The sequence below is a fragment of the Leguminivora glycinivorella genome, chromosome 8, assembly GCF_023078275.1.
Source record: "Leguminivora glycinivorella isolate SPB_JAAS2020 chromosome 8, LegGlyc_1.1, whole genome shotgun sequence".
In the NCBI taxonomy this organism is placed as follows: Eukaryota; Metazoa; Arthropoda; class Insecta; order Lepidoptera; family Tortricidae; genus Leguminivora; species Leguminivora glycinivorella.
Genome location: NC_062978.1, coordinates 12,222,979 through 12,243,573, shown reverse-complemented (window position 1 = coordinate 12,243,573; position 20,595 = coordinate 12,222,979). Strand labels below are relative to the sequence as shown.

The window sequence follows — 20,595 nt, the reverse complement described above, 5'->3', positions numbered from 1 at the left end:
GTGTTGAAAAAATCATTGCTCTATCTTCAAAAATTAGGGAGGAAATAGTCGAGAGCGTTTGTATGGAGAATTGCCCCCACCGTATCGTCTTAAGTTAAGAAGCTGCTAATAATTACATACATGCCTAATAGTGCAGCACACTGTCCCTACCAACTGAGAGTTCTGGAAATGGGAAAGGGAAGGAAATGTACCTATAAGTAAAGTACCTTATTGTACCTATAGGAGCAATAAAAATACTCTATACTGATTACCTACTCTCATCTCAGGTGAAATAACCAGTGATGTCCTCCGAGTGGTGGGGGAGGCGCGGGCAGGGTCCCTCGGCCCCTTCAGCCCGTCGTTCAACATCCAGAATGTGCTCCTAGAGGGCATGGACAAGTACCTGCCACACGATGTGCACAAGATCGTCAGTGGCAAGCTGCACATATCACTCACGAGAGTGTACGATGGGAAAAACGTGATAGTATCTGAGTTCCCGACGAGGCAGGATTTAATGCAGGTGAGGCCAACTAACGCTTCGAATATACTAGTTTCTGGACAAACTCTTTCCTCTTAGAAATCGTCTGCCAAAAGCTAGACCAGCTTCTACACCTTGTTTTTATTGAATTCCGTTAACTTTAAGGGAAGATTCATTACATAAAATGCAATTAATTTCTCTAAGAAACTAGCGTCTTAACTCTTGCGGTTATCGATTTATTAAAAAAATAAAGATAATTGCTGAACGCGTGTGTCACAGCCTTTACAAATTCCTAATGTTATTTGTTTTGACATGTGCCAATTAATGATATTCTTAAGGGTCTCCCACACTAATAAATTCATTTATTATGTATGAAAATGATGAAATAGTACATTACGATACAAGTGCGTAAAAAAGGAAGTTCGAAACGAGTGGCGATAAATTAAAACACGACCGAAGGGAGTGTTTTAAATCGACACGAGTTACGAATTTCCTTTTCGCACGTGTATCGTACGACGTTTTTCAGTACAGATGAGCCTGCGAAGTTTCGACCTGGCATATAATGAACCACTTCTCTCGCACTAGTGCGTAAAAAAAACACCATCTGTACTGAAAATTTTTTTTTTGCGAATTTAACTGAAAGTGATATACAGGATGGTTCCTGATAATGAACCTAACGACGCGTCGAATTTAATGGAAAACAAAAAAAACACGGTGTAGACAAACTCTTCATCTTAGAACTCGCCCGGTTGCATCTTGAAAGGAAGAGCGGAGTCTGCTTTTGGCAACCTTATTTTACGTGATGGTTTGTCGTTTGGTTTATCTGACTTTTTAACAAATTGAACTAGATGATTGACGTAGGGTCAGGTGCATCAGGTAAAGCTCAGAGTAGCATAACCGTAGTCCAAACGAAGGTTTTGGGTTCGAGCCCATGATTGGATATTCCGTTATAATATTATTATCGTCCTTTTACTATATGTCAAAGAAAAACAGCATAGGTAAGTACTAACAACACATACAATCACGCATGTATAAAGGGGGTAAGCAGAGCACATGAAACTGCTAAAGTTACAGTGCCACTCTTGGCAAATAAGGGGTTGAAAGAAAACGAACCTGTGTCATCATTGCAGTAACAGGTTGTCACCCTCTCGCCTACGCCACAATTTAACCCATATCCCCACAGTCGCCTTCTACGATACCCACGGGAAGATAGGGGGTGGTGAAATTCTTAACCCGTCACCACACGGGTACTAACAAATGTCTAAAATACCTATTCGTCATCGCGAATCATATAAGGTAGTTGCAACCACGACGAGGATATAAGTTGCAGTGAAAAATAAGTCTTGTGTTGTAATATCACATTACCTTTAAAGCATATAATTATGGATCAAGTCTCAGTCTCTAACTTTCTCTCGAAAACCTGTCTGAACGAACACTAGCATTATATGTACGCAATCGACATGCAATCAAGCTCTCTGATTATGTGATTATTTAGATGCATTCGCAACTTGCAAACTTTTGCTACAATATATCAAAGACATATATAACTTCGTATAGACAGATAAAGTCTAAGAAAAAAACGTACCTCAGTACCATACAGAAAAAAGTACGGTGGCCTAGATGGCATTACACCTTTGGGGTACGCTCAGGTAGATGGCGCTAATATTGATATTCGACGTTTTAATACATATCGAGCTAAGAATATGGATCAAATTGTCAAAACTGAGTTTCAAATGTTTTAAGCCTGTGTCAAGAGATGGCAGTCTATGCACTGTGATTACACATTTTACTTAGACAGTAACTCTATAATACTCGATCCTCTTTGCAATATATTAAAGTATAGGCCTAACCTATTGTCTTAGCGATGGATGACCCAATAAAAACATGTTCACTTACTAACAATCCTTTAACCAGTCTTGTGATTCCGGTTCTCGTCTTTAACTATGCTTTTCTTTTTAGAGCGTAATCGTAAGGGGAAATTTGGTGTGCCGTATTATTATTGTACATTCACACCTAAGCTATGACTTTACTAAAAAGGATTTTTCAAGGAGGTAGGGCATAGTGAATGATATTCCACTTTGTGTGGTAGGGCACAGCACAGCGGATATCATCTCGCTCGAATCTAGAGCAGAGCCCAACTGGGGAAGTACCTCCGCCTTACAGAAGACCGCAGCCAAATGGGTTGGTAACGCGCAGTGACACTCCTTGAGTTGCAGGCGTCCATAGATTACGGTGACCGCGTCCCATCAGGCGGACTGTATGCTTGTTTGCCACCGACGACGTAGTATTAAAAAAATAAAATAAAGGGGATAACATTTCGAGCAGGATATCAGTTACCTTATTAGTCTTATTACGAATGTAGAGCACAAATAATACCTACTTACTAATCTTATGTCATCATAGGTAAATATAGCTCGCTATCAGTATCACATAGGGCCCTGATGATCCGCGTGTTAATAGGAGGACGATTCCATCTGGAATTATTAATAGATATTCGACAATATTATAAATACATCGAGGGTTTACTGGTGATGGTGATTCTGGTGAAACCTGATAAGTTGAGCAAACTGGTTTTTGAAATTCGAACTGTGTAATTTCCACAATGTTGTTATTTCAAGGACAAATTATCTCGATTTATAGGGTTTCACCAGTAAACCCTCGATATGATAATTGTATGAATCAAGCATAAAACATGCAATGGACGATGTTCAGTTGTACATGTAAAGTTGTAAACTCGATTTGATCACCCCTACAAAGTTATTGTTATGTTGTGTTTGTTCCAGGCATTACTAGCGTCATGTTTCGTGCCAGTGTTCAGTGGTATGTTACCACCGCGGTTCCACGGCATCCGATACATGGACGGCGGCTTTAGCGACAACCTGCCCGTGCTCAACGAGAATACCATCACAGTCAGCCCCTTCTGCGGAGAGAGCGACATCTGCCCGAGGGACCTTAGCTCGCAGTTGTTCCATGTGAGTGCTCCTTTTGTCCCACAGTCGACTCATACCTAAATCTTATCATTGTTCCATCATTGCTTACTGATAATATGGTTTAGTAGAAAACGCAATTGCTGACTCGTCGATGCCTCAACTCTGCAGTTTAAGAGCGTTTTCATTGTATCAGATGTGACATCGGATGTAGGACCGATCTCCTATACATCAAAAGCAATCTTTAAAATCTGCTTTTGACAGCTATATCCGATATCGGATCGAATAAAGTGAAAGCGCTCTAATATTTGTCCTATACTTTACAATTTGTCGTGTAATACTCGTACATCACGGAAGGAATTAATTACTGTATTTCATTGTTGCAAATTGTTGAACTTGTGAAATGCCAAGTTCCATTCGCAACAATTTACCTAAAACTACGATTTACCAGTACCTACCTACTTAAAAGCATTGCATCGTTATATCATAAGCGCGTTGAAGCTGATAATAGCATATACTTACTCTATGCAATAGCAGTACCGTGTCGTCATCATCATCTACGAACAAAGTGGAACATTTTGTAATAGAAACAAATGTAGTAAATATTTGTACAGTGCGTGAGTCTTCAAGAGGGCCTTCGGATTTTGGAGCGATAATACTAGAATAATGTAATTTTTTTATTACGTCCGATTTCTCCCGAAAACCGAAGGGGCATTTTGAAATCTCACGATCTGTAAAAGCTAGGGTTCTCAAGCGTTCATCATTACGCATATATACTCGTTGACAACTAAGTCTGACGTATTACTGTGTCGATCAGTATTACCGTGTTTACCGCGGAAATCATGTCAACTTTTATCTAAGTTACCTACTCGAATTAAACTCACAGTGATTAAACGTATTTACAGTAATCTCACGTTCTTTCGTGACTAAAGAAAACAGTAGTTACAATGTTGTCTCAAAATTACAAATTCCTACTGTTTTTTTTACAAATGAGTTATGAAAAAGTTTAGAATAAATTATACTTAGGAATTTGTTCGTAGCCTGAATATTGTGAGAACATTTTAGTTATTCTTTGTTATTATTTTGTATCAGAAACAAGTTTTGTAAAGATTCACCACAAATTACAATGAATATAGTCGATCACCCAAATACCCACTGAACTGCAATCCACTGAGTGAATGCAATGTCCGGTGCTACGTCATAAAAATAGCATGCAAGTTCTCGATCGACGATCGAATCGACGCTTAAATTGCTAAATAACGATAATAATACCTGCTCAAGCGGCCAGCTACTATAATGTGGGTTAATAACTATATCAATCATCCAACCTAACTCTCGGGGGTTACCTTAAACATGTCGTCTTTCCCGCAGGTCAGTATAGCCAACACAAGCATAGAGCTATCAAAGCAGAACATCAATCGATTCGCCCGCATTCTCTTCCCGCCGAAGCCAGAAGTTCTTAGCAACATGTGCAAGCAGGGCTTTGACGATGCCCTAAGGTTCCTGCACAGGAACAACATGATCTCATGCACAAGGTGCTTGGCCGTGCAGTCTACCTTCCAACTGCAGGAGGTCTTGGATGACACCGTGTACGATTATGACCCGGACTGTGAGGAGTGCAAGACACATAGACAGGTTGGTCTCATAACACACAAAACACACACACACACACACACACACACACACACACACACACACACACACACACACACACACACACACACACACACACACACACACACACACACACACACACACACACACACACACACACACACACACACACACACACACACACACACACACACACACACACACACACACACACACACAAGACATAGCAAAAAGGAGTGTACGAAGTTTCTAAAGGGTTGGCACGTAACACTCCTTGAGTTGCAGGCGTCCACAGGTGACGGGGACCGCTTTCCATCAGGCTGAACGTGTGCTTGTTTGTCGCCGACGTAGTATAAAAGAAAATAAGGCATTAGCCGGGTCCACACTGGCCGCACGAGGAAAACGTCCGTACTTATGCGCGCACGTTTGCCTCGCCCGAGCAAATTTGATCGGCAAGATGGCGGTCCTCGGTCAGCTGTTCAAAATAGTTCTTTTCACTTTTACTGGCTCACATTTGTGAACGAAATTATTGACTTATTGAATTATTCCAGGATGCACTAGTAGACGACCTACCCGACACAGTGATGTCGATATTCCAAAACGCAATAGACTCGGCCAACCACGGCATCGTGAACTGGGTGATGCGACAGCGTGCAGTACGCTACCTCAGCATCATGACACTTCCATACCGCGTACCCATTGACATCATGTACGCTACTCTCACCAAGTAAGTCGGCTGATTATTTTCATTGTATCAAAGTTTTGTGTTTTATTGGTTGGTTGACGATGTACAGTCAACCAATTGGAACCCTAGGCCACTGTAGAACTTTGTCACATTGACGTTATAAATCAGATTGTAAGAAACCTCTTACTGCTTGTCATTTTTACATGGTTGTAGAGTGGCCTAGGGTTCCAATTGGTTGACTGTACGCTGCGTAATGCCACAAAATGTTAGGGTTGCATAAAAAAATCTGTCACAGTTAAAGCGTTCGCTAAATTGTATGGGAGATTTCATAGCAGACCGGCCGTTACCGGTGATCAGTCTGATAAGAACGGATTGTCCAACTGGCACGTATAAAGCCTTAAATTCGAATAAGTATTTACATAGTGACGCTTAACGCAATGTGCAGCGGCAACCGTGATCATAAGTTAGTTGTTGTAGGTATAGTCAACCAATAGGCCACTCTACAACCATATCAAAATGACAAGCAGTAAGATATTTCTTACAATCTGATTTATAACGTCACTATGACATAGTTCTACAGTGGCTGGCAATAGGCTACTTGCCTCATAGTCAAATCAGCTTCTTTTTAAGAACTGTTAAAACGAATTTCAATGTCTTGCTAATATGGAATTATTATGAAATTGAATTGAGTGACGTCACGGTCAACTCAGTTACCTTATATATTTGTACCTGACTTGTTAAATAGAAATTGGATTAAAACTAACAAATCCATGTTTTTCTAATATTTATCTGATGCTTTATTTCGTGCATGGTATAAAATATTTTATTTTAAGTACAGTCAAGTTCCCTATTGGTTGACTGTACCTACTGTATATTGTACAGCCAAGGGGCCGTCCATAAATTACGTCATTCTAAATTAGGGGGGGGGGTTTGGTCTGCGGATGACGGTAAATGATAGATGGGGGGGGGTGTTTCGAAATTGACGTCATTCTTATTTATTTATTTATAGTTTATTTTTCACGTACAAAAAGATTATTTCTAAAAAGAAATTTCTTCCAGCACACCTAGTAAGTGAGACTGCAAATGTGAGAGGCGGCTAAGGCGCATACAATACTAAAATAACTCATAATAAACATACATAAGTAATGCAACATAGATGTACACAAATACAGTAATAACTACAGATAAAATACTCTAACAATAATATTACATATAATACTAGCTGCCCGCCCCGGCTTCGCCCGTGGTACTTAAATGTATTATACATATAAACCTTCTTTAAGAATCAGTCTATCTATTTAAAAAAACCGCATCAAAATCCGTTGCGTAGTTTTAAAGATCTAAGCATACATAGGGACAGACAGCGAAATCGACTTTGTTTTATACTATGTATTTATATTATATTATAAGTGGTTATATTATATCAATGATTATTGCCAAAAAAAATAATAAAAGATGATTCTATAACCAAGGGTTTTAATCATATAATACCCTATTTTTCTCAAATCTGCAATGTTTTATTTTGTCAAACTGGTAATGACGTCAATTTTGGGAGAAGGGGGGGGGGGGTCATTAAGATATGACGATAGGATGATTATAGGGGGGGGGGTCTAAAATCTGAAAAAAATCGATGACGTAATTTATGGACAGCCCCCAACCAATAGGCTAGTTTCCTATACTTAATAAAATATTATATGCAGTGCACGAAATAAATCATCACATAATTAGAAGAAAAATATGGACAGTAGTTATTTTTAAACATAATTTCTATTTAATAAGTCAAAGAGATAAAGCTAAAAAGTAAATGAATTGACCGTGACGTCACTCCTCAGTATTTCATACCTACTAATTCCATATTAGCAAATCGTTTTGACAGTTCATAAAAAGATGCTGATTTGACTAGTAAGAAACTAGCCTATTCGAACCCTAGGGCCACTGTAGAACTATGTCACAGTGACGTTATAAATCAGATTGTATGAAATCTCTTACTGCTTGTTATTTTGACATGGTTGTAGAGTGACCTAGGGTTCCAATTGGTTGACTATACACATTAAACAGGTACTCAATTGAGTTAATTGACAAAATTATCCAATACCTAAGTACTTTAAGTTCTTGTTATAAGTTGATCGGCCTATTCTTCAGTGACGAACGTAATCGCATTTTTCTGTTTCTCGTAAATTCGTAATTAAGTAACAACTTTCAAATCAATGATCCTAAACAGATAGTCGGAGGCACGTAATTTTTATTACATATATGTAGCGTTCAAAAGCTTTGAAACACATTGCTATGATAATACTTCTACTTCGATTCGACATATTAATCAATTAAAAAGTTTCTTTTGCGAAAAAAATAAAAGAAATAACGAACGATAGAAAGTTCATTTAGGTTAGGACTGTGAAGAGTACCAGGTATAGTATTACACGTTTTTAGACCTTTCTAAAAGTATATTAATCGGCGTATAATTTAAAAATAGTAAGTCAAACTCCCATGTCGGCTGATAACCTTTTATCACTAGCGACTATCTCTCTCCTTTCAATCAACTCTGACCACTTAACTTATAGCACTAAAAGCTATATTAATTTACAAGTATACAGTAACTTTATCATACTTTAATGAATGCATACAAATTGTATGCATTTCAATTAGTAAACATGATATCTTGTGCTTAGTTGACATAGTTCCCGCCATATTTGTTGTTTATTTACATTGTGTAATCAGATGAATTGACATTCGGTGAAGAACAATGAAGTCGGGGACATGTAAATAAATCGGTATAGGTATAATATTTCTGAACTGTAATAGGTAGTGTTGTTATAAGACTAGTCTTGAAGACTTTTAAACCTTAAAGACTTGCAAACCCTAAAGGTTCACGCTTTAAAGACTCAAGCGTTAAAGGTTTTAGCTCAGAAACGGTTCAGAACCTTAACGACTCAAGCTTTTTATGAGCTCTTAAGAGTGAGTCTTTAAGACTCGGGCTTCATAGAGAGCTCAAGCCCCCTAAACCTCGAAGGCCTGTGTCAAGCTTTAAGAGCTCGCAACGAGCTTTATAGGCAGATAGTATTTATTTTTAACCCTTAATTTGACGTGTCGGTTTGGTAGATTTTAGGGTTCCGTACACAATGGGTAAAAACGTAAGTCTATTACTAAGACTCAGATATCCGTCCGCCCGGTCACGTCACCACGCTGTATCTCATGTATCTCAGGATACTAAAAAGTACGGAGCTCTCAGTGGGCGAGTCCGTCTCGCACTTGGCCTGTTTTTTTACTTCTGTTGACCTTAGGATCTAGTTTATTAAAAGCTCTTAAGACTTAAATGCTACAAACCTTATAGACTTAAACCTTCAAAGCTTAGGAGTCTTTAAAGCTTGAGGACTAAAGACTCGAGGATTCTGTGCTCGTAAGCAGCAACGCAAACTTATAAGGTTGAGGCTTATATGGTCGAGGCTTTAGGGTTCGAGGCTTTAAGACTCAGAAGTCGCGACTCGAGTTTTGTAGTTTACGCCTCAAAGCTTAAATTCACAACACTAGTAATAGGCCTTGCACATGATTGTCGCGAGAGTATGTCGTCGCGAAATAGATCATACGTCTTCTTCTAACTATACTAATGACATAAGGACGGGTAGTCTATCTCGCGGCGACATATTCTCGCGGCAATCATGTGCTAACCCTACTGTAGGTACTTATGGAGATGTTTATCTTGCGATTGAAAGCTTGTATTGTAATGTCTAACTTTATTAGGTTAGTATAAAGTAAGTAGTACTTCAGTAGATTTATTTAAACGTAAATAGTAAATAATAATATGAAAAATGAAAATATCTACATTAGAGGCGTGTAGATGACCCTTAAAACAAATATCTATCGAATAGGTACTTGTGTTGACACTTTTATCAAAAAAATCCGATTTTGATAATTTGATATTACCATATTGCCCTAAAATATTTCGCAGATAATTTCTACACGGTACCGAGTACCACAGATAACAACATATTATGAAGCAATTTACAATTAGGTACTCGTTCTTAAGCTCTCACAAAATGTAGCTAAAATACTTTGCTTTAAATGGAATTTACTCATGTGCCTTGATATGATGTGAACACAATGAAATTGTACAAATGTACATGTTTGTTAGGTATAGGTAAGTACTGTAAGTAGGTAGGTAAGTACTTTATGGTATGAGACACGACATTTCAATTAAGCTAAATTGACCTTTGAGCAAACTCTGCCCCGCTAATGATGCAGGCAATTCTACTTGTTTTAGACTTCGCTCTATTGTTGTCCCCATGTCTACCCATTGAATGGTTTTGTTTACATTATCTTTAACAACTAGATTTGTCCCTAATTACTTACGTAAGTAAAAGTTACAATTGTAAGTTAGGTCTTACAGTAGAATGGTGTAAGAAGAGTTTGATATTTGTGATTGGAGCTGTAGCTTCCCTATACTCGAGTTATCTTCATGTGGAAATATGTAGGTACCTATTTTACCTACATACAACATATGATGGATATGTACATTCATAAATAGTATGAATAGGTACAAGTCTTACAACATCACTTTATCTATCATTATTAGTTCGATAAGCGCACAATAATCGAATTTGTGCTCGTTTCGTTACTCAACTTGTCACTTTGCAAATGGGCCACGGTCTTATTATGTTAACAGTTTATAGTTATTTGTTATACAAGGGGGCAAAGTTGTATTTTAACGCCGAGTGTGGAATTGAAAAACGAGCAAGTGAAAGGATTCTATAGTTGAACCACGAGCGAAGCGAGTGGTTCGAGAATAGAATCCTGAACTTGCGAGTTTTTTAACACACGAGAAGTAAAATACATTTGCACCCGAGTGTAACACAAAACTTTTCCCCTCACTATAGCGAGGAAACTACAACGCAAAAAATGCGTTTATCACTGCTTCCAGTAGTTCCACAGGTGGTAAATCATCTTTATTACTAGATTCACCTACTTTTATCAATTTTAAAGCAGTTAATTTGACTTTATTCAAGGTCAACAAATTACTTTACCCACTAGTGGATAAAATGCGTTTTTACCCGCTGGTATTAAAGGACAAAACACGTGTTCCCGAGCTAGTGAGGGGAAAAAATAGTTACAAAACTGTAAAGCATTTCAAAATGAACTCGCTTGCCGTGTCAATCCTTAGGCAGCGTTCCCACTTTTTGAATTACACTCAGGTGGCGTGGCGCGGACGCCCTTTGCGCGCCCCGAGACACGCGACGCATAAGTGGGAACGCTGCCTTAGAATTTTTGAGCCAGCTCATTGAGTCAAATCTTATAGAATACAATATAGAGATAGGGAAAGGACAAGCTATGATGAGTATATTATATTTGTGCAGATTGTTTGTAATGAGATTGTTGGATTGTTTTACGCTTCTAAAATGACGATTACGCGATACTAGTTTTAATTTTATTATAAATAGGCACCGTCAAATGTAAAATATGGGTGTACAAAAGCTATACCTAGGAAATATTTAACTTTTTTATGTCCATATTTTCACACTTGACTGTACCTACGGCCTACTTGTAACACGAATAATACGAATGAAATACGTATGACCTAACTCGTGTGTTCTATAGTTTTGTGGTGTAACATTACTTCGAAAATCGTGAAATGAAAATTATAGGTTGTGATATGACGAAAAGGGTACCTAATATGGCTTGCAATCGAACCGTCGAATAATTCCTAATAAATATGTGTGACCAGGACCACCCCGTTACTACATCGGCATCGCTCCGATTTCTAAGCATAGATTAGCACTTAAGCAACTTCGCGGGGTGATTTTCGCGCCTTTAAATATCATATCTGTATAATAGGTACCGATATCACTGATTAAAGTAATTAACTAATTACTATTTTCGTTGTTAACATAGTAACAGTTTTCTGTCCAAAATGTGGCAGTCACTTTCCACTAGTCGCTATGTGGAATTCCTTTTCTGTTAAAATTTCTGTGTCTAACAAACGATTCACACATTTTAGCTATATCGGAGATACTGTAGAGAAGCATTCGGTGCAATACAAAGTGGGTGCAAGTGTGATCGTCCTTAGGAAGAGGTGTATCCGACACAACAACACTATGACTAGGTTAGTGCCGCAGTGTGCCGTCTCGTCCACGTTCTGTTAACTTGGTTTTGGACTTAGGGCCAGTTGCATCAACCACAGTGACTGCTCACTTCAACATCAACGTCACTAATAAAAAAAAATTGCGAACGCTAAATTCGGTGTCAAACGGTCTGGTGCAACCGACCCTTAATACGTAGTTGTGATCGTTTTTCACATGTTCGTTTGAATATAGATATCTATGTTTGGGTCATGGTGCTATTTCGATTGGGCCTGTGTACGTTTAAATGCATTATCTTAAACTTAGTTTTAATAGCTGAACATTTATTTGGATAGACATTATTTTAGGGCATTAATTGTTAAAATAATGACGTTTCTCATGAGACAATAATTGTATATTTATCACTATACCATTACTTTAATCGCAGCGGCCTAGTTTTTCTTTAAACACGTAACTACCTACAGGTAATTAGGATATCTAATGTTCGGTGGGGGCATACAATTATTTAATTATACATACTATATGTAAATAGTATGTATAGTAAATGGAATCTATATGTAAATGGAAGCGCTGGTGGCCTAGCGGTAAGAGCGTGCGAGTCGTGCGACTTTCGATCCGGAGGTCGCGGGTTCGAACCCCGGCTCGTACCAATGAGTTTTTCGGAACTTATGTGCGAAATGTCATTTGATATTTGCCAGTCGCTTTTCGGTGAAGGAAAACATCGTGAGGAAACCGGACTAATCCTAATAAGGCCTAGTTACCCTCCGGGTTGGAAGGTCAGATGGCAGTCGCTTTCGTAAAATTAGTGCCCACGCCAAATCTTGGGATTAGTTGTCAAAGCGGACCCCAGGCTCCCATGAGCCGTGGCAAATGCCGGGATAACGTAAGGAGGATGATGATGACCACAGAACTATATTTAGATAGAAGAAACAAGTTCATCTATTTGTATAGGGGCCAAGCGTGTCAAATTTTGTACTGAAGTTGTTTCTTGCCTGTAATTTTAAATATGTCTCAGGCTCTTGATTGTTCATAATTTTTGTGTTGTTGCAATTGAATATCACGTAACGAGGCATTTTTTATGTTTTGATTGACTTCAACTTACAAAAATTGACGCCCGAAAGCTGCAAGCTGCGATTAAAGACGGACAACTCAGTGGATTTCACTGAGTTCATTTGACACGCTAAGTAGATACGTTTACTTGATCTATGGTATATATGACATCTGTGATGATGACATACTATATGTAAATAACTCCAAAAATGTTTGCCAGTGGCGCCTAGACGAACTGATAACGTCAGATTTTGCACGCATTATTTGTTTAACATATTTAAAATAAGCGCTTTAAATGGATAAAGATGTAGGGTAACATTTGTTTTCAATCAAGCTAGTTTAATATAAAAATATCTGTAGTGGTTACGGCAACCCAAGCCAGTGTTTGATTTAGGTACATAATTTTTTGATATTCATGTATAAATATTTATGCCAAAGCCTGGCCATCTGGCTCTGTGGTGTCATAAGAATTTTTAAAACTCTTTGATAAGATAGATAGATAATAATATAGTTTCCTGTTGTCAGAAAAATATAGCCAGCGACTAATGCTTAATATGGTGATACAAGCTTGCTTGTAAGGAAATTTGTTTAATTTATAGGTGTGGGTAGGTCCTTATATCATGAACATTATTTATTTAATCTTTATTGCACAGTAAAAAAATCTACAAAAGGCGAACTTAATGCCAGAAGGCATTGATGATTGAAATCATTGATTAAAATTAAAGTTGTGTTATAAGATTATAAAGTAATAAATTAATAATCATCAAACATATTTAATTAAATTTCGTTTCTCATATCATAATGTTATTTGAACACACCTCTGACTATCTGCTTGGATGAAACTTTACGTGATGTAGTGGTACCATTATCGGTATGTTGAGTTAAAGAATATCTGATCGTTTCCGTATCTAAGTTCATACATCGCACGACTATTGGGTCAAGGGTCTGACGCATATGGTCTCCCCGCGTATCGCTTTGTTATAACTAAAGCATGACAATGGGTCACGAAGTATAGACCTTCTCGTACAAAGTGTTGCGTTTTTATTGCTCTCAGTTGAATTATCGTAATGATAGCACAGATTGTTATATGACGTGATATCGTGTATAGTTTGTTTAATGTTTTGAAAAAAAAAATGTATTTTGAAATGAATCACGAGACCTAATTGCGTCAAATACTTACATTATCAGTTACAAAAAAAGTTTACTATACATTATACATACAGTTTATCTTATCTTAAAGAAACAAGAAATATGGACAGTAATTAAATGTTTAATTTAGATAGAAGAAACGGGTATTTGTTAGCTGCTTCTATTTATGAGGAACTACGTACCTATCTAAGGAGCTGAAGCTTTCAAAGAGACAGAATAAAGTGATTTTCTTAATGCTTTTACCTACCTACAACAATAACCATATTGTTAAATTTAAGATAGGTACTAACTTGAGAGCAAAATAACTAAATATTGTTCGAATATTGTTTATACCTGATCTCTTTTAGTATTTACACGTAATAACCATTTTCAGTGGCATAACAACTATCAAGAATGGCCGTAGGCTTGTTTACGAAGACTTTGATCTCGTGACAGCTAACCAACACGCCCTAGCCCTGCTGGATTTGGCGAAGAGAATTATGAACCTCTCGTACCTACCTTTTAATATTACTTATATGTGTCGCTTATAGTTCGGCTTCGCTTTGATTACTGCTTCATATATGAACTGGAAGCTAAACCAACTTCGAAATTCGATATTTCGTTATCTACTTGCACATTTGAGGCGGCGTCTATTCACGCCACCACTATAGTGGCAGCTGACGTCCACGAGCGTAATTTAATTCGGCCACCCTAGGGCCTCTAAAAATTAACCTCAGATTTCGACGCCACTATTTCGACGAGATAGCAAATACCGAAATTCTGGTATTCACAGCATACGCAAAGGCGGGTTGTAAAAAACAAAAAACACTTTTTGGCAAAATGACTCGTCCCTTTGTCTTGTCTCGCATTGTTGGTTTTTGGCGGATAAGGTTGTCCTTATACTTGTGTATTTCACTGTAATTTTTCTAGTTCACAATTTGCTACAGGTGGTATATTTATAATGTAGGTTAGGGTGGCGGGTGATATCTTACTGTTTCATTTATCTTATCAGTGTATCATTGTTTATTCTGTTATATGTTTTGAGTGTGATTTTGATTCATTTTGATAAATTGTCGTCGACGTCAGCTACTTCTTTGTTGGTGGGTTGAGGAATGGTAGTCACTGCATGGCGTAAAAAATATCTATTTAGTCATCGCCTTTCAAACGATATTTTGCCCGATGATAGTTAAGATACTCTTATAGACAACAAATTACAGCCACAGGTTGTATCGCGGTGAAAAAAACAGCAGCTGATGGCATAAACATGTAAAAATTATGCGCCATTTCTCAATCCACCAAGTAAGCGGCAGCTGATGTCCACGATTAATACTACAAGTTTTAGCCCGGGGTTGATCATAGAAACCTGTCCCTAACTCGCGGTCTATAACACAAATAGGAAATGGCGGAACGTATATCATTTACTTATCGTTTGATTTGATTTATCTATTTTTATTGATTTAACGTCCTTAAGAAAATGATTATTTCCATTCCTTCCATGTCAAGCTAAAGATAAACAAATTTAATTGTGCCCATTATTTTTAGTTATTATTTGGGCAACACATACCTACGTTTTTATCAGCTACCCCGGATACTTTCGACTACAATTAGATTATTTACTAGAATTTTCTCTCATGCGTAATTAGACGGCCCTAAGTTATAAAAAAATAAAATTGAATTGTTTAATAGATCGCTACCGACCGCTAGAACATTTACAAAACAAATAATACTGTACCCTCCTGCATACTATCGTCTTTTGCGTGCATTAGTCATATCATATGTACTAAGTACACCTACATTTAATAAAGTGAGGTGCTATAATTTGACCCGTCTTTAGAATCATCGTAGGACAGAGAATCATGAAATTAGGGAAGAGTAGAGACTTGAAGAGATTTCCAAGATCGTTTACTACCTTCATATGTTTTTGGTAGGACGATCAGAGGTGAGCGTCGAAATGTCAAATCACAAGTGGACGTAGTTTAGCGAAGAGGATCCACCCTTTGAAATGAATGATTTTTCCTTTTGACAGAAAGTTCAAATTATATTGACAGATTTTTGTGGATTGGATCCTTTTCCTTAAACTAACATCGTTCGACAGTGTCACGGACTATTAAAATTGTGCCACGATGCGTTTTTCCAAATATGAAATTGTTTCCAGATTCGTAGCGTGCACCCCGAAGATGTCGCGGTCGCTGTGGAAGCTCAGTCTCAACATCATCCAGCAGCTCCACGGGTTCCTGTACTCAGCTCACGATCGGTCCGAGGCCGCCGCGCAGATATACTACAAACTCACCATGGACGCCAAAAAGGAGGTCACGGACGGACGCCAGATGGACAGGAGGTTAGTTTCTGCTTCAAACAAATCAATCACAATAGATTCTTTACGTTTTATGGGTTGGACGCTCAAACGGCAAACGGGGCGGTAAGCGTTCGCCCCCGTCTTTTCGCTAAAGAGCTTCATACCTATACATGTTTTTCGTGCCGCTTCGGTACGGCGAGCGGTGGTTCGCTCGGAAGGATCAAAATGTGAATGGAACTGGGGGGCAGCGGCGGTCGCGACTGTTGCGAATTCAGTCCGCGACCTTAAAAAAAAATCGCAACGCATTGTATGGACATTACATTGTAAAAGCTGTAATGATTATATGACTTTAACTGTATACCTACTTTTTGTTTAAATTACCATAAGTTGTTATGAATTGTTCGTGTAAATAAAATCTTGGATGCTAATTTATAATTATAATTGCTATTGTTTACTACTCATAGTAGGTATGTAGGTACATGTCGTTATCAGTTACTGTGACATGCCATTACAGTATTTAGCAATAATATTGAGCTGGTAAACAAACGTGTTGACAACAATCGGAGGATTTCCGTTGAACTGATCCTTGGTTGTTATGTTATTGCGTTGTCTAGTTTGGCCGTTTATATCTGTCTAGGACGCTCTTTTTTAGGGTTCCGTAGTGAACTAGGAACCCTTATAGTTTCGCCATGTCTGTCTGTCCGTCCGTCCGTCCGTCCGCGGATAATCTCAGTAACCGTTAGCACTAGAAAGCTGAAATTTGGTACCAATATGTATATCAATCACGCCGACAAAGTAGTAAAATAAAAAGTGGAAAAAAATGTTGTTAGGGTACCCCCCCTACATGTAAAGTGGGGACTGATTTTTTTTTCATTCCAACCCCAATGTGTGATATATTGTTGGATAGGTATTTAAAAATGAATAAGGGTTTACTAAAATCGTTTATTGATAATATTAATATTTTCGGAAATAATCGCTCCTAAAGGAAAAAAAAGTGTCCCCCCCTCTAACTTTTGAACCATATGTTTCAAAAATAGGAAAAAAATCACGAAAGTAGAACTTTATAAAGACTTTCTAGGAAAATTGTTTTGAACTTGGTTCAGTAGTTTTTGAGAAAAAATACGGAAAACTACGGAAACCTACACTGAGCGTGGCCCGACACGCTCTTGGCCGGTTTTTTAGGGTTCCGTACCAAAAAGGTACAACAGGAACCCTTATGGTGCGACTCTGTCCGTCTGTCACATTCCTAAATATCTCGAGAACTACTAGTGCTATCAACTTGAAATTTGGAATAGTTGTGAACATTGTGAACCTCTACAAATAGAAGGTATAATTTTTTTAAATTTATTAATTTTAATTGTAGAAAATGGCCAAAATGAAAGGGGGGCAAACTGTAAATTTCAAGTTACTAGGTCAAGTGGGGTATCGTTAGAAAGAGCTCAAATTGAACGTAAATAAACAATTTTTTATAATTTTTTTGTTGTGGAAAAAAAAAGAATTTTGAAGGAAAATGTAAAAAAAAATACCGTTCCCCCCCCTATCTTCGAAGTTTACCAAAGAAAAATTATGAAAATTTTAGGAAACATTGGTTTTATGCTAAATATTACAGGAAAAATATAATCGTGTTTGTATCTTGAAAACTTTTTTTTTTAATTCACAAAAAACTTTTCAGATTTTTACTTTTAATTTACCCACCTTTGCGGATGTATATAGTACTTCAAATTAATACGAGATGTTACGTAAATCATCTTCTTTCCAATAAAGTAAAAATTGTTTAAATCGGTTAACATTATAAAGAATAATCCCTGAAAAACCAACATACTATGGTCGCGCAAATTAGTTAGCGAATTCACCTAGACATGGCGCTATACACAATAATACTCATTAGTACCTATACTTTTGTCTTCTAGTCAAGTTGTTAGAGTTATGTGAAAACATGAGATTATTTTAACTGGAGAGTTTGAAAGTTTGTACGGCACCCTCGGTGGGCGAGTCCGACTCGCACTTGACCGGTTTTTTTTATAATACGCGATGAATGACACCTGGAAGTAGATCAAGTATTGAGATTTTACGAAAACAGGGTGCAAAATCAATCTTTACAAATAATAAAATGCTAAGTAAAGCCAATTTAAAAGGTAGTAAAACGAATTTGTTTAACAGCAGTCGCAGGTTAACGACATTTGAACGTCCCATCCCAGGTCACTCGAATAGATTAGCTTAGAGGTCATTCTTACGAATATGTACGTTATATACGAAAATATATTTAGGTTATGGTTGTGTTTGTATTATTCGTGTAGTACCTCGTATTGAAAAAAATATCATTTAGACATATTTTTTTGTAATTTAATATTGTTTTATGACTTTTTTTCTATATAACAACTAGATGTACTTTAATATAACTTCTTTGTTTAGACATCTTTCTCTGTAGGTATATTATATGTACCTATTGTATCAATTTGAATTATTAATTAATTATCTCGAAAGTGGCTGATAAGTAGATCTTTGTTAGATTATCACTTAATTTATAATTAATGCATTAAAGAATTAAATGTTAATACAATATATAATATCTAATCGGTAACCTTCAGAAGTGCGTTTATCTTCCTGCATCCGTGTACGGAACGTTATCTTCAGAAAGTTTACCTAATGTGCCGATTATTGCGTCGCAAGAGTTATCATGATCGCTATCGGCTTAAGTTCAACGTGAGCACTTTTAAGGCTTATGGAGAAAGCGGAAAAGGATTTATACAAAACTAGCTTTTGCCCGCGGCTTCGCTCGCGTTAGAAAGAGACAAAAAGTAGCCTCCACGAAAAATCACGTCAATTCGTCGCTCCTTTTTGCCGTGAAAGATGGACAAACAAACAGACACACTCACTTTCACATTTACAAAAGATTCGTAGTCCTCAATGTCCTTTGGATATTAACATCTTGATCGCTTTATTCAATCCGTTGCAGTTCCTTGTTAATTATCTAAAATCTTATGCCGATTTGTTGCAACGTAAGGGTTTCTTCAATGCGGATCAAAAATCGCTGGTTAGTATGAAGACGATTCGTCGCCGTCGCAGAACGCATGGTCATAAAGCGATTTTTATCCGGCGAAAGCCGATTCGTCGTCGATAGTTTTGGGGAGACCCTAAAGGCTTTTATGACGTACACTTTCGGCATGTTAGAACATGTGTGCCAGATCCGAACATTGAGAGAAGTCAAGAAACTGCTCTAGATACGATATGAATCGATCGGATGTAAAACAAGTAGGTACGTCACAAGAGCTACGTTTTGACTCATCTTCAAGTTCGAAGTGGGCCTAGCAAATTATACGCATAAATTGCTCCTTGTTCTCATCAACACGTGTTTAATTGTTTTGGACTTATCGTTGCGTCGTATTTTATTGCTTTATAATTATTTGTTTCCAAATATGACTCAACGGCTAACAAAACATGTTGGTCTCTATAATTTATGTCGTGTTGATGATAAGATGAAATTTTAATAGTAGGGCAACCAAGCACGGATCCAGCTACGTGGTAAAGGCCCAGGCCCCAGAGGGGGTCACGTGGTCTATGTGTATGGCCAACCTAGGCTCCAGGGGGGGGGGGGGGGGTCATGACCCCCATGACCCCCCCCTGGATCCGCGTATGAGGGCAACTGAATAATGATGATGAGTGGAGTGAACTAGTGCCGTCCGGGTCCGGGATAAAGGAGTACGTAGTATCTAATGGCGTGTCTCGGGGTGTACAGCTATATTTTAACGAGACAAAAATTTGAGATGCGTTAATAGTCCAGCATGGGACAGTTATGGCAACCCTAAATTGATACTTTAAAAAAAAATATCAGTAGGGTTGTAAGATCACTAATGAATTAATGATTTCACACGATCGTTAGATACTACATAGTAAAACACATTTAGTGATTAGGTAAATATATCTGACACTAAATTAGTGGGTGCGGTTTAAAACCCAATTGAAAACAGATATTTGCGTGATGGATGGGTCCCACAATTTGGACGTATTTTTTATTGACTAATAATATGACTTGTTAATAATATATCAATGTTGTTACTACAGTCAGCGCGAAATAATAACTTATACCATTGTTGTATGGTCATTGGATAAGGCCGGCCGGCTAGCATAAGTTCGTAAGTCCCGGCGTACACTTACCTTAGTAATCTAGTATACAGATTAATCAGTTTATTATCAGTTAGTTTTGAGCTCGTATTGAATTAAAAGTAAGTTCCTCATTCAAAATCGGTAAAATAGGCACAGCTACAAAATTATCAGTCGTTTGTTAAATAAATATTGTTATCCATGACCCATTTCTCTTGCATTGTCTTGTTACCAGGAATTTCTTATCGCGGCAACTGTGTTAACAT

General features: G+C 37.7%; 1 protein-coding gene across 3 annotated transcripts in view; it reads left to right on the top strand.

Moving 5' to 3' along the window:
- Positions 1-20,595, top strand: part of LOC125228794 (1-acylglycerol-3-phosphate O-acyltransferase Pnpla3-like) — a 36,184-nt gene that overhangs the window by 3,222 nt on the left and 12,367 nt on the right. Inside the window, exons 2-7 of one of the 3 annotated variants that reach the window (XM_048133473.1) lie at positions 267-499; positions 3,241-3,429; positions 4,756-5,019; positions 5,550-5,725; positions 14,327-14,443; positions 16,088-16,270. In XM_048133473.1, the coding sequence (XP_047989430.1) occupies positions 267-499; positions 3,241-3,429; positions 4,756-5,019; positions 5,550-5,725; positions 14,327-14,443; positions 16,088-16,270 (1,162 nt within the window). Of the gene's footprint in view, positions 1-266; positions 500-3,240; positions 3,430-4,755; positions 5,020-5,549; positions 5,726-11,672; positions 11,778-14,326; positions 14,444-16,087; positions 16,271-20,595 lie in introns of all 3 variants that reach the window. The other 2 variants (XM_048133474.1, XM_048133475.1) reach the window with 2 other exon arrangements.